Here is a 13,735-nt window from a genome sequence, read left to right as displayed (position 1 = left end):
CCGGCCGAGGAGGAACTCGTGAAGCCGAGCCGAGCGGAGGATCGCAGGCGAGACGAATCCAGGGCTTTTTCCTCCTCGACTCGTGCACGCGTGCCGCCGTCCATACACGGCCGGTACACGCGCGCGTCCAGCCGGGAAGACGCACACTCGCCTCAACAAACGAGTTCGATACGCGAGATGCTCTTCGTCGAAAGAAAGTCAATTACTGTACGCGCGCACGTTCTCGGCCGTACTCGCTCGCGATACGCCGCCGATCCGCCTGGCTGCTTATCCGCTCGCTAGCCAGCGCCGAGAGCCCAAGTCCGAACCTTCCTTCGCTTTTGCCTACGATTTCAGCTTCGGCTTCGGTCTCGCTCGAGTTTGCGCTCGGCTCCGCTCGGTTCCGCTCGGTCCGACTCGGTTCCGCTTCGCGCGCCACCGCTCGTCACCGCTTGTCACCGCTTGCGATCTCTGCTCGACAACGCTGCTCGTCTATCTCCCAGAATTCTTTACAACTATTTTCCTACCAAACCTCTCCTCTCCTCTCCTTTCCGCTTCGCTCCTCTCCGCTTCTCTCCTCTCCTCACCGCTTCAGTTTCTTTCCTTTCCTTTGTTCTTTTATTTTCCTAACTACTATCGTCTCGTTTTCTATTATTACTCAATTTTTTACCTTCAGCCTCAAATCCTAATATGCATTTAATACTCGAATTCGAACTTTGCCCTGTTCTGTCCTGTCTCCTTGACACTGTCGCGAATTCACCGAGATTCCTGTTTCATCTATAAAATTTTCCGTATCAATTTCCTATCGAATCTTTCTTCGCTTCACTGATTCGGAAATAATCGTACGTTCTACGAATGTGTTTCTGCGTTCGTTAACACGTTGCATTTCAATTGATTTTATCGTTTCCTCTTTAGATTATACATTGTCCTAATAAGATGATGTATCTAAGAAATCGAAGGAATTTTCGTTAATACATGGCTCGTTATATTACAGTTATACAAGTATGATTCGTTTTCCGATTGATGTTAGTCCGAAAAGCTATTTGACAATTGCACGTTTTGGTGCGTGTATTTGTCACTAAATAAGCGTCTTGCGCTCTCGGTTCGGTATTTGTCGGCACGGATCGTCCCGGCTCGGCTCGACTCGGCCCGACTCGGATTCACTACGCCGCGATACAACGCGATACGACGCGATGCGACGTTCACGTTCGCCTTTTGGCCTCTTACTCATCGGTAACGCCTGCCGCTTGCGACTCCTGCCATCGCCATAAACTCTGTCGTAATCGCATTGCACGGCATCGTTTTGCTCGGCTTTGCTCGGCTTTGCTCGTTGTTACTTGATTCGATTTATTTAATTCATTTGGCTCGACTCGACTCGACTCGATTCCCTATGATTCGACTAATCTCTTCCCTATTTCGTTCGATTCAATTCGAGTACTTACATCTGTATTCAGAAACGATATATCAATCACACTTATATGATAATCTTTTTCGTATAGTTATTTATTAAGCGCGAAGGCTTACTCAAATCTGTTTGTGAAATGACAGAATGAATTTGTTATTAAAATATATAAGTGTAGTCTCTTATTATTATTATACGGTATTATACGTCTTCTTGAGGAGAAACTGTTTTTTCTTAATTGTGATTCGCAATAAAAAAATTAGATAAATTTGTTGGAAATACAAGTACACCTTTAACCACTGTCTGGACTGAATGTATCGTTCCAAATTGAAATTACGAACGGATATATGCATTATACTTGATTGTATACAATCGTGAATGAGTTACAATTTTGCTTATGAAGCAAAATGAAAATTCATCATTTTGAACTTTTTCAAAAAGCATCACCAAGTAATTTTTTAACAAAATTGTACTAAGTATTACACAATAAACTAGATAAAATCAGAGAAAGGTACTAGGTAGCGTCAAATGTCGGTTTCGAATAGACGTTCTGGTTACGGAATCTTTTCGTTGATTTTGTCAACGTATTCTTGCACTACTTTCGCAAATTCTTTCTTCACCATATTTGTTATGCTTGTACGAAATATAGTAGTAATAGCTTTGGCCGCAATATTAACTACCGGATCACCTGTATTACATTGAAAAATGACGTTGAACTTGCTGAAAACAAAGTAAAGATTAATCGATTAGAACTAATTCAATATGCTCTAAAAACTGTGCACCACTTTCAAAACGATGGGCAGTTGTGCTAACGCAACAACAAATAACAATTACTCGATTTTAACGATCTTGGCCATTAGGGAGGAAAATTGTATAATAAATCCTCCAATTTCATAGGATCTATTCCATGCTTCAAAATAAAATTGTGAATCGTGGGTAACATCGTGTCGAACAACTTTTTAACTTTAGCCGATACCTTCTTAAGCCTGATGTCATTTTCCCTGTGCCGTAAAAAAAGATATATTTTAGAAGCAGTTGATTCTCCTCAAAGTATTCGACATTTCGCGGATGACAAATACAAATACACGATATTTCAGAGTGAGAATTGTTAAGGTAAAGAAAGGATTCGGAAATACAAATCGTTTACTTTATTTTACACACAACAGCTATACATATATCTTACACTCTGAAGACCTCGACAACCTTCTTGCACGCACGCTTGTTCTCAAGCGACTCTTCCAGATTCTTCTAACATCTGGCGAGTCTTTTGTCTCAACTAAGCCCTGGACGCCCCCTAACGCTTACACACACATTCGCATGTACAGTGTAAACGTATCATCTACCCAACAAGAATATGTATTACCAAAACTGATCATACGATCTAAATGTATATATGTATTTATTAACGATAAATATGTAGTGGCAATAACTTACGTGTTATCGACAAAGCTCGAAAAGCTAGCAGTAAACAAAATAGAAAAAGGAAATAGAAAACCAAGTAGAATTTGATAAATCATGATGAATCGATGCAGTCGAATGATCAATTGTCAACAATCTGGCTGCCGCTCATCAATCTTCTCTAGTTTTATTATCTAAAGTCTTATCGAATTATCGACATTATCGAGTTATCTAAAGACTTATCGAATTATATCGACATTACAACCATCATTAAAGAATTTGATCGAGCAACGGTATAGATTATTGCAACGAATACGTTGATGAATTATACAGAATTTGGACTAAAAGGAATTTAAAATCGTCGTCGACCGCATACCCTTTGAGTTTGAATTATCATCACGAAATTTCTTGCTTATCCTTGAGGTATTCTCGAATGTACGTCGCTGCACGCTCGTTCTTCGATGTTTTCGACCAACTTATTTTTCACAAAGTGAGTCACGCCGATGTTGATAGACGTCGTTAAACGATCCACCAAAGTACTCTTACTCTTCTCACGAAAAATTCTACTGGACCCGGAAGACGAAATTACCAGATATAGCATCTTAGATCTATAGATCTAGACGATCTTTTCGTCTCTTCCTTATCGGGAAAATAGCAGTTGATAACATGAAGATCAATGGCAATGTTAACGCTGACCGAATTTGTCTCTGCAAATATCTCCTCGCGCTGCTAAATAAGGAGTAGTTGCTGGAAATAATGGAATATTGCTTAAGACATCGTAAAACATGTTTTTTATCCGATCGAGAAGAATGTTGTTATTAACTATGATTATAAAAATGTGGTCAAACGTAACGTTCGCATCGATACTGAACGTTTCATCTTTGTATACGGCGGTAATGGTAGCAGCACGTTCTATTCTTGATAAGTTGTGTAATATACCCGAAGAAAAGAAGGAATGGGCTATGTCGATGTAGACGATAAAGGGAAATAGAGAATACTGAAAAGGAAGGACAAATCTTTTCAATTGATTTCGAATGTATTCCTTTCTTCTTTTTCTCCTTTTTCTCCCTTCTTGTTCTCCTTTTAGGTTATGAATCCGATTATTGACCATTATAGTTACTACTCTGCTGTTACGCGATTACTGCAGCAGCGAGTGTCCATGAGGATTTCTCCGCGTACAGAAAAAAAAAAAAAAAAAAGAAAGATCGAAAATACACCATGCCAGATCGAATTCTCGAAACGAAACGCAGACGATCACGATCTCGTCACAAAGCCACTTTCGATTTCCCTCGAGACACAAAGAAGCAAAGTTTGGCATCATTCGGGAAACAAATAAACTGTGGACCAAACTCTTCCGATTTACCGTTGTTTTTGTTTAGTTTCCGAATTATAAATATTCAAGTGTGCACTTATTTTGTAAATTCGCTTTCACTTGGAAGGAATGCGAGTCTAAATTGAAATGGAAGAAACAAATGGAAGAAACATGGCCTTTCTCACGCATACTATTTGCTGAGACTGTCATACGTATTAAACCGATCGTATAATAAGAAAAGACCTCCTTTGCCGTTGTGATGTCCCAAATAAAATTTTCACAACTACATTCGAAAGCGTATGTTCCAGAGAAATGGGCGTGGTTAAGATAACACATGAGTCACAGTATCTGGACTTCTTAGCCGCTAACGTACAGTATAACTCGAGTGCTCGCACAAGACAGTTTACACTTTGTTCTTTTTGCGCCAGTAAAGCCAGTTTTCTTTCCATTTCCCAATATTTTCTGAAAGTATACGCATGTAAGTACAATACGTTCGAAGAAATCGAATACAACATTGACACCGCACATATATATGTCGAGTGAGCGTCCGAATCTGAGCCCGAGTCGTCCTCGTGGCGGGGGCTTGGGGCAGATAAGGATTCTTCGCTGAAGCTATCCATGTTTTTTTTTTTACACTGAAGTTATTTTTATTGACACACAGAATCGTTACGGAGTTGACGCAAACTCACGATGATCACACACTCGCGACGCTGGTGACGATGGTCTTAGGTTCGATAACGAATCCGCGGACAACGGGACGGTAGTCGTACGCACTCGCAAAAATCTAAGTCGGATTCTGTGTTAATATTCACTGACCGTAAGGCGTTAATCTTTTTTTCTCGACGAGATCGCAAGAGCGAATGACTTTCCGTCCCGGTGACACCGCAGAGGAAAACTATGACGGGGTGTGTCTAAGGACACGAGATCATCGGATTCGTCGGGGATATCACACGTTCGGAAAGTAAGGGAAATTGACGTTGCTGCTAATTAGCCAATCTTCGTATCGGTAGTTAGAAAAGGATGCTAGCCGCTCTTGAACGCACTCGCAAAATCTAAGTCGGATTCTGTGTTAATATTCACTGACCGTAAGGCGTTAATCTTTTTTTCTCGACGAGATCGCAAGAGCGAATGACTTTCCGTCCCGGTGACACCGCAGAGGAAAACTATGACGGGGTGTGTCTAAGGACACGAGATCATCGGATTCGTCGGGGATATCACACGTTCGGAAAGTAAGGGAAATTGACGTTGCTGCTAATTAGCCAATCTTCGTATCGGTAGTTAGAAAAGGATGCTAGCCGCTCTTGAGAGAAGGTTGCTAGTGGGAGACGTCGTTCGTGGAAAAATAGGTCTCTCCTGTCTTCCTGTAACTGGCACAAAGACTGTTTATCTGTCGAAGGATTTTAGGTAACTAGATATTAGTATTTATGAGGGTCCTCGGGCTAGCCGATCACGTACTGCGGAGACGCGTCGGCATCTGGTAAACATCCTGCCCGGAGAATAGGATCTGCGTGTGGCNCTGCGTGTGGCGAGCTACGGGACAGAAACCGTTGGAATGTTTACTGCCACGTGCCGCTACAAATCTTTCTTTTAAGGAGAGCTATAGGGTTACTCAATGCCTTTGTTAGATGGAGAGTTCGTGCCGTTGACCGCGGCTACGTTCGGCGACTAATTGTCGCCTTGAGCCCAAGCTCATTGTCACAAGTCTCAAACAAATACAATTGGGTAGAATGATGGCAAATTGTTTAATTACAATGTTTCTATGGATTTTCCCGAGGGTTCGGAGGGAAGGCACCGGTGTCCTCTTATCTCCGACATATATATGTATATGAAACCTCGGGAGGATCCATAGGGGCATTGTAGTTGGAGTCTACAGTTGTAGACATACATACTGTAATGGTAGCTTTTTTGTTAATATAGGAAAAAGTTACTCAAAATGTTATACACATATTCAAAAATCATTAGATATCCATAGAAATTATCATTCATAGAAATATTCGTAGAAATCATGGAAATAATTATGAATTATTATTTATGATTGCCCGACTGAATTCAGAGACGACTATATGTAGTACAATGTATGGACATGTACGTGAATACTTACGTATAAATGAAAGAAGGCACTCGCCTAGATACACGTTTTGCACGCAACCTCATCGTTTCTTTGTCTAATTTAATAAAGTTAAGATCCATTTCTTTTTTTTCAAAATAGTTCGCTCATGACCGATAGAGCGACTTAATAAAATAATTTCTCGCACTGGAAAACATTTTATTGCGCACGATGTCTACGAGCATGTACCTACTAAACTCGGCAATGATCTAAACTATAAATCGATATTCGATTATTTCATCGATTCTTCAAAGTCATCTAACTATATTTAAAACATGATGCAACCTTATCGATAACTATTCACAGAGCTGCTGCTATTTTGGGCTATTTTGGATATTTGTTGCAAAAAATTGTCTGTACCACAGAGTGAATTGTGCCTGCAATTGTGCATCCGTGACAGTGTGACATCAATCACATCTCAGTCCACATCAGAGATAGGATATGGACCCCCGATCTTCGGACACCTTTCTACATCATAACCTACATCATAACCTCAACATCCTAAAACCAAAACGTATATAATCCGAGACTTCACCCAGCTCGAGCAATACTTGTTCTCGTTCTAGTTGCTGTTCTTGTACAACACCCGTTTCTCTGTTCAACGTTATTCTACTGTAAGTGGCAAAGTCATAATAAAGTTCGATAAAAGAGAATTAATAGTTGGGCTACGACTCAGCTTTCTTTTCTCTCGCAACCCAAGTATCCATTTTACGTGACAACAGCGTATGCGTTAGCATTGTTTTGCAACCGCCTTATGGCAGCCTGATATTCAACCCAGATCTAATTCTTGTCTTTTGTTAAATTCACACATATATCACAGAGCTTAATCAAAGCTATAAAACGTTAGTTTCCTTCAAAACTTAATTTAAAAAGATTGTATCTAGGTATAATTAAATTAGTAAACGAGTGTTGCATCTTTTTGCTTGCAGATTTAGCAAGAGCATTTAAAGGACGCGGAATTCTCAGGGGATATTGCTCTATTTCTTATTTATTCTTATATTATTATTATTTATTATTATTCTTATGAACGATGCAAAAACTGCCAAATGAGCCGCACGAGCACAAGGCGGGCCAAACAAACCAGCAGCCACAGCCACAACATTCTACACAAGTAGATAGCGATAGTATTTCTCCGGATCCTGACAAAAAGGAGACATATGAGCGCCTAGAAATATTTATAAAGACATTTGTTATCAGATTTATAAAAACATTAAACCAATACAGAAACGAGATATCATCAAAAAATAATACAACGGCAGAAAATGCAGCAGGGGAAACAGCTGCAAAAGCGATAGAGCAGATCTCTCTGTGGGCATCAATTGCAGTGTACCCACTCGTTGTTGCTGCAAAATATTTCAGTAATAGAATTCATAGAAAAAAAGCTAAGACAGTTGTTGAAGTGTTTAGACGTATAAAAGAAGAAGAATTAGAAAATATGTTGGCAGAAGCTGGTGGTAATATCTTTTACAAGTGTCAAACTCAGTTTAATACGATCACTGATAAGTATTTGGCAAGAGCAATAGAAAAGTTAGCAATAGATGCCACGAGAAGAGTAATAAATTATGTTAATCGGTATAAACAGGATAATCCAGATATGGATGTCTCTGTTAACTTAATAATCGAAGGTGTAAAGTTAGGTAAATCTAGACAAAACTTTATAATAACAGCAATGCAAAAAATCCCTAAACTGCCTAAACTTGGACATACAATTGAAATATGTGATAAAAAATATAAAACTTCAGAAGTGTACGAGAATCTAGCAAAAATGGATGATGGTACCACTGGCGAATACTGTAGTAAAGAAGGCAATGGTAGTGATTCAAGAAAGTCAAAGGACACATCAGGATCGACACAGATATCGAACGAGGACAGTCAGGAAGTGATAGAACAACCTGAGGAAGAACACAAGTACATTTTATCATTAGAGGAGGTGATAAAAGAAGCAAAAGAAGTATTAAATAAACTTTACAAAGAAGATGATTCGTTTTTAGGAAGAACATTAAAAAATGGAATGGAAAATATTAGTCAAGGGATTGATAAAGTGAATGATACAGCAAAAAGTACACAGGTAAGAAAACCAATTTATTACAATATGAAAAATCCAGTAAAGTCGTTCACTGGAAGAGGTAATGAGTTAATATGGTTACACGAAAAATTACAAAACAAAGATAGAAGAGCACTAATAACACAAGCGACTGCTGTTATTGGTCTGGGAGGAATAGGCAAGACTGAATTAGTTAGAAAATATGCTATAGAATATGCTGAACACTATAATAACAATGTTATATGGATAGAGTCTGCAACGGATGAAATTTTAACGTCGTTTAAAGACTTAGCAGTCGAAGAGTTGAAAATACCGATCAATGAAAAAATAGGTGAAAATATGCAAGAAAGACAAGTTAAATCTATCGTTAAAGATGTTTATACGCACTTTATCGACGTGAAAAGTCTTTTTATATTCAATAACGCCGAAGAGTACACAGCTATTGCAAAATTTTTACCAACCTCTTTACCTCCTAGTGCTGAAAGACCTTACATTTTAATCACTTCTCGTAATCGGGACTGGGATATAGGTTATGAGGGACAAATACATGTAATGGAATTAAATGTTTTTACTCAAAAAGAAGCTACGATGTTTATTAAAAATTCCATAGAAATAAAAGATGGTTTAAAAAAGGGAGACATAAAAATGTTAGCAAAAAGATTACAATACTTTCCACTAGCCTTGGGGCAAGCAATTACATATATCAATCAAGAGGAAAAGTCCAGTAGAAGAGGCGGTGAAAGATTTAAGATAAGCGATTATTTGAAAAAACTTGATAAAAACACAAAATTACTTAACGAGGGTTGCCACAAAATTAAGTACAGATATTCTGAAACAGTTTTAACAACTTGGCTAACTACCTTGAAAAAGATAGAAGAAGATGAAAATCATGGCATGAAAGCTATAGATATTTTAAATGTCATGGCTTATCTTGCTCCTGACAAGATTCATGCAAGCAAAATGTTTGATCGTGATGGCGTTGAGCTATGCGATAAATATTTAATGATTGATTTAAAAGAAGGGGGAGTGGCAAGTATTCACAGATTAGTACAGGAAGTAATAAGACTAATGTTGAAAGAGAAAAAAGAAGAAGAGGAAGTTATAGAAAAGGCTCTAACATTAATAGGAAATAATGAAAATATATGTAAAGAGAATACAAGTCATGTTACTTCTGTTTGGAACTATGCAAGTGGATATAGCAACTTAATCGATAAATTTTATTTCAATTCTAACTCTATTCCTACTTGCGGCTATAATAACGCTACCCCTTTGCATTTGCTCGCTGAAAATGGCAATGATGTAGCAGTTAAGGCTATATTAGACGAGGCTATACTAATGAATGATGAAAGATTTCCAGAGAAATTTAGTAAGATTATTGATGCTAAGGATAAGTATAACAGAACTCCTTTATATATGGCTGTTGAAAATGGTCACGCAAGTGTTGTTAAACTATTTGTAGATAAGAAAGCAAAAATTGATATTAGGTCTACTATTGTTTACGATTCTCTATCTACAAAAAAGGCTTCAGACTGGACGTTATTACACGTTGCTGCTTTTAACGGCTACTCAGATATCGTTACAATTCTTGTCAATACGAACAGAGGGCTGGTTGATATTAAGGATAATATTGGTAGAACAGCAGCAGTTTTGGCTGCTTCCACTGGCCAGATAGACACTCTTAAAATTCTAGAGCCTGAGCAATATAATGTATATTTATTGCATGCTAAGTTTCGTGCTGCTAGAAAAAGTGGCAACTTGGAAGATCTCAAGAATTTTCTAAACAACCTTGAGAAGAAACAACAACTACAGGATATAGTAAACGTGAAATTAGGAGAATGGGCTCCTTTGCATTTGGCTGCATTTGCTAATTGGCTAGACATTATACAAATTCTTATAACGAATAATGCCAAAGTTAAGGATGATGAACCTAGCTTCACACCCTTACACTGTGCCTCTTCCAATGGTCATTTAGACGTAGTAAAATATTTTGTACGGGAAACGAGAGCACGTCCTGAAGATATTAACGAAGATGGTTGGACATCGTTGCATGCCGCTGCTCAAAATGGCCATCTGGATGTTGTAAAATATTTTATAGATGAGTTTAAAGAAATTGATGTAGATATTAATGATAACTTTTGCGCTACACCTTTGCATACAGCTGCTTTTCATGGGAAACTTAATGTTGTTGAATTTCTCTTAAGTAGAGGAGCGAATATCGAAGCGGTTAATATATTAGGAGCAACACCTTTATTTATCGCTGCTATAAGCAATAACCGTGATGTTTATGACTTCTTGCTAAACAAAGATGCAACAGTGGTTAACACTAGCGATGATCAAACACTTATTGGTAGGCTTAACATTTCAGTGTTACACGTTGCTGCTGTATATAATGATAAACAAATGATTGAAGATTTGATAAATAAAGGTGTAGACAAGGATATTGGCGATGATATCGGCCTAACTCCAGTATGCTTTGCTACATTTTTCGATAGTTTGGAAGCTACTGAGTATTTAATTGCCAGCGGGGCTGCTACCGATGTACCTATAAATATTTCTTTTATAAAAAAAGTCCTTGAAGAAACAAAAAAAGGTAGTACTTCGAAATCTAGTAGTATGCCTAAATTTGTTAGCACATTGATTACTTTTGCCAATATCTTTGATAATGGCACAGAAATATCAGTAAATGACTTGAAGCGTACCGTTGAAAAATTATGTACTTCATTTCCCGATTTTCGACGGCTAATAGATAGTTTAAAGATATATCTAGAACAAAGGAAAAATCCAGATTTAGATCTTCCCTTGCACGCAGTATTTTTTACACAAAAATTTGACATTAATTATAACGATGGTGATGAATAATAGAACGTTTTCGAGTCAGTGGAGTATTTAGCGTAGATAATAAGACGCGGAAACTTCTCTCGAGGAACCATATCAGGCATCGGTGTTCGCGTCGGACCGCCGATAATCTAAACATTTCCCCGACATCGAACCGTCGATAATTGGGGTCGGTTAAGACCCTTCCTTGTCCACCAACCTTCTTCTTATCCAATCAGAAACAACGACTATTGCCCTCACTTTCCTAGCCAAAATTGTCATCAACAAATCCGATGGTCCCGTACGCTAGACACACCTAACATCGCTAACTTTCTTCCGCCGCAGCATCGTCACCGAACTTGACTGGATTTTCAGTTTTAAATCAGCGAACATCTCTGGACTGATTTTACATCCTTAGATCTCCTTAGTCGCATCTCTTGATCAAGTTCTACCCTTGGTTCAATCCCTAGTTAACTTATATCTATACGCATCAGCGTAACTATCTATGTCTATAAAGTTGTCGGAATAAAGCGTGAATTGCGACCTATTAACTCAGTGTATACTCGAAATATGAAAGATTGGATGAATTTGTTGAAAATATAAGTACTCCTTTAACTACTGTCTGGACTGAACGTATCGTTCTAAATTTGAAATTACGGCCGAATACACGCACTATACTTGGTTATACACGACCGTGATAGCGTTACAAATTTTGCTTACGATGCACGTGTCGAAAAAAGATAGAAAATCTCTTTATTATTTTGAATTTTTACACTTGACAAAAAGATTCACCAAATAATCTTTCATTAAAGTTGCACCAGGTATTACACGATAAATTAGATAAAATCGTAAACTAGATAATGTCGTTTTTCAGTAGTGGGTCCGGTTGAGGAATCTTTTCGTTGATTTTATCAACGTATTCTTGCATTACCTTCCAAAACTCTTTGTTCACCATATTTGTTATGCTTCTACGAAATATGGTAGTAATGGCTTTGGCCGCAGCGTTTACTATCGGATCATCTAGAAAAATGACGTTGATTTTACTGAAAACAAAATAAAGATTAATCGATTAGGACTAATTCGACATGCTCGAAAAATTGTGCACCACTTTCAAAACGATGGAAAGTTGTGCTAACGCAAAAACAAATGAGAATTACTCGATTTTAACGATCTTGGCCATAGGGATGACAATTTTATAGTTGTTCATATCGAATGCAATGATTAATCGCATCTCCATATCTCTGAGACGACCATGAACTTCTCCCTTCTTTGCGATCAACAAGTCCTTAATAAGATACTCGTAATTAGCCTAAAAAGTTGACAATTTTTTTGTTCTGTAACTTTCTAGAAATTATCGGGTTATGGTTGAGCCGTTCTCATCGGTTTATTCCCTTACGTCAAGAACGTCGAACGCTAAAGTAGCATCCAAAATGAGACTTTCATCTTGGTAAGATAAAATAATATCGTTTGCCCGTCTTACGTTCGATAGTCCTTGAAGCCAGCCATTCGTTAAACTCAGAGTTCTGTCGTGAATTATTAGTCCTGACTATAATAAGAGTAAAAGAATGATCGACGTTCAAATTCGAAGGATTTCGGTCAAGTTGATGGCATAAATACCAGTTTTTCAGATACATCCTCCAATTTCATCGGATCTAATCCTTGCTTCAAAATAAATTTGTGAATCGTGGGTAACATCGCGTCGAACAACTTATTAACATTAGCCGATACGTTCTCAGACATGATGTCGTTTTTCCTGTACACCAAAAACGTATAAACGATATTTCACAGCGAGGACATGTGTTAGCGAAACTGATTATGCGATCCGAATGTATATATGTGTTTATTAACCATAAACGTGCAATGGTAAAGACTTACCCGGCATCGAGAAGGTTCGCAAAGGCTGCAGTAAAAAAAATAGGCAGGAGAAGTAGGAAACCAAGTCGGATTTGAAAATCCATGACGAATCGATGCAGTCGAATGATCAGTTGTCAACAATCTGGCTACCGATCGTCAATTTTATCTACTTTTATTGAATTATCTAACGGCTTATCGAATTATATCGACATTATGACCTTCGTTCGAACAGTTGATCGAGCAACGATATAAATTATTATTTCGAATACGTTGATAACACGAGAATCGGATAGATACAATGATCGGCTGCATACCTTTTGAGTTTAAGTTGTTGTTGGGTAGATGATACATTTACACTGTACATGTGAATGTGTGTGTGTGTAAGCGTTAGAGGGCGCCAGGTCTTAGTTGAGACAAAAGACTGTCGCCAGATGTTAGAAGAATCTGGAAGAGTCGCTTGAGAACAAGCGTGCGTGCAAGAAGGTTATCGAGGTTTTCAGAGCGTAATATATATGTGTCGGAGATGAAAGGAAAACCGGAGCCTTCCCTTTGCAATTTTGAGGAAGCCTTCTAATGCTTTAGCCTAGATTTTATCATAACTGTAATTATGCAATTGTCATTTGTAATTGTTTGATATTTGTGAAAGCGAAAGTGGGTTCGAGGTGACAACTGGTCGCCGAACGTAGCCACTGTCACGGGATAAACGTTTTGTTTAAGGTGTGGATCGGTTGTATCGTTCTCCCTAGAAATCACATAGAATTGTACTTTAGAGATGTCGATATAATGGGACACACGTTGTATTAGGAATCAATCTCCAGACAGAAA

The 13,735-nt window shown here is 38.2% G+C and overlaps 2 protein-coding genes across 2 annotated transcripts; one reads left to right on the top strand and one right to left on the bottom strand.

The window, feature by feature from the left end:
- The first annotated feature begins 6,993 nt into the window (after positions 1-6,993).
- On the top strand, positions 6,994-11,507 carry LOC105681507. Its single transcript, XM_012391610.2, has 2 exons — positions 6,994-7,040; positions 7,128-11,507. Exon 2 carries the CDS (start codon positions 7,229-7,231, stop codon positions 11,099-11,101), a length of 3,873 nt encoding a protein of 1,290 aa, XP_012247033.1. The 5' UTR covers positions 6,994-7,040; positions 7,128-7,228; the 3' UTR covers positions 11,102-11,507.
- Positions 11,508-11,784: 277 nt separating this feature from the next.
- Positions 11,785-13,200, bottom strand: LOC105681509. Its single transcript, XM_012391624.3, has 5 exons — positions 12,932-13,200; positions 12,674-12,809; positions 12,453-12,602; positions 12,214-12,365; positions 11,785-12,099 (listed from the first exon to the last, which is right to left on the bottom strand). The coding sequence occupies exons 1-5, from the start codon at positions 13,012-13,014 to the stop codon at positions 11,910-11,912; spliced, it is 711 nt and encodes a 236-aa protein (XP_012247047.1). The 5' UTR covers positions 13,015-13,200; the 3' UTR covers positions 11,785-11,909.
- Between the last annotated feature and the right edge of the window lie 535 nt (positions 13,201-13,735).

Source organism: Bombus impatiens, unplaced genomic scaffold (genome assembly GCF_000188095.3).
Source record: "Bombus impatiens unplaced genomic scaffold, BIMP_2.2 scf_1096, whole genome shotgun sequence".
NCBI lineage: Eukaryota > Metazoa > Arthropoda > Insecta > Hymenoptera > Apidae > Bombus > Bombus impatiens.
This window is presented reverse-complemented; position numbering and strand designations above follow the sequence as displayed.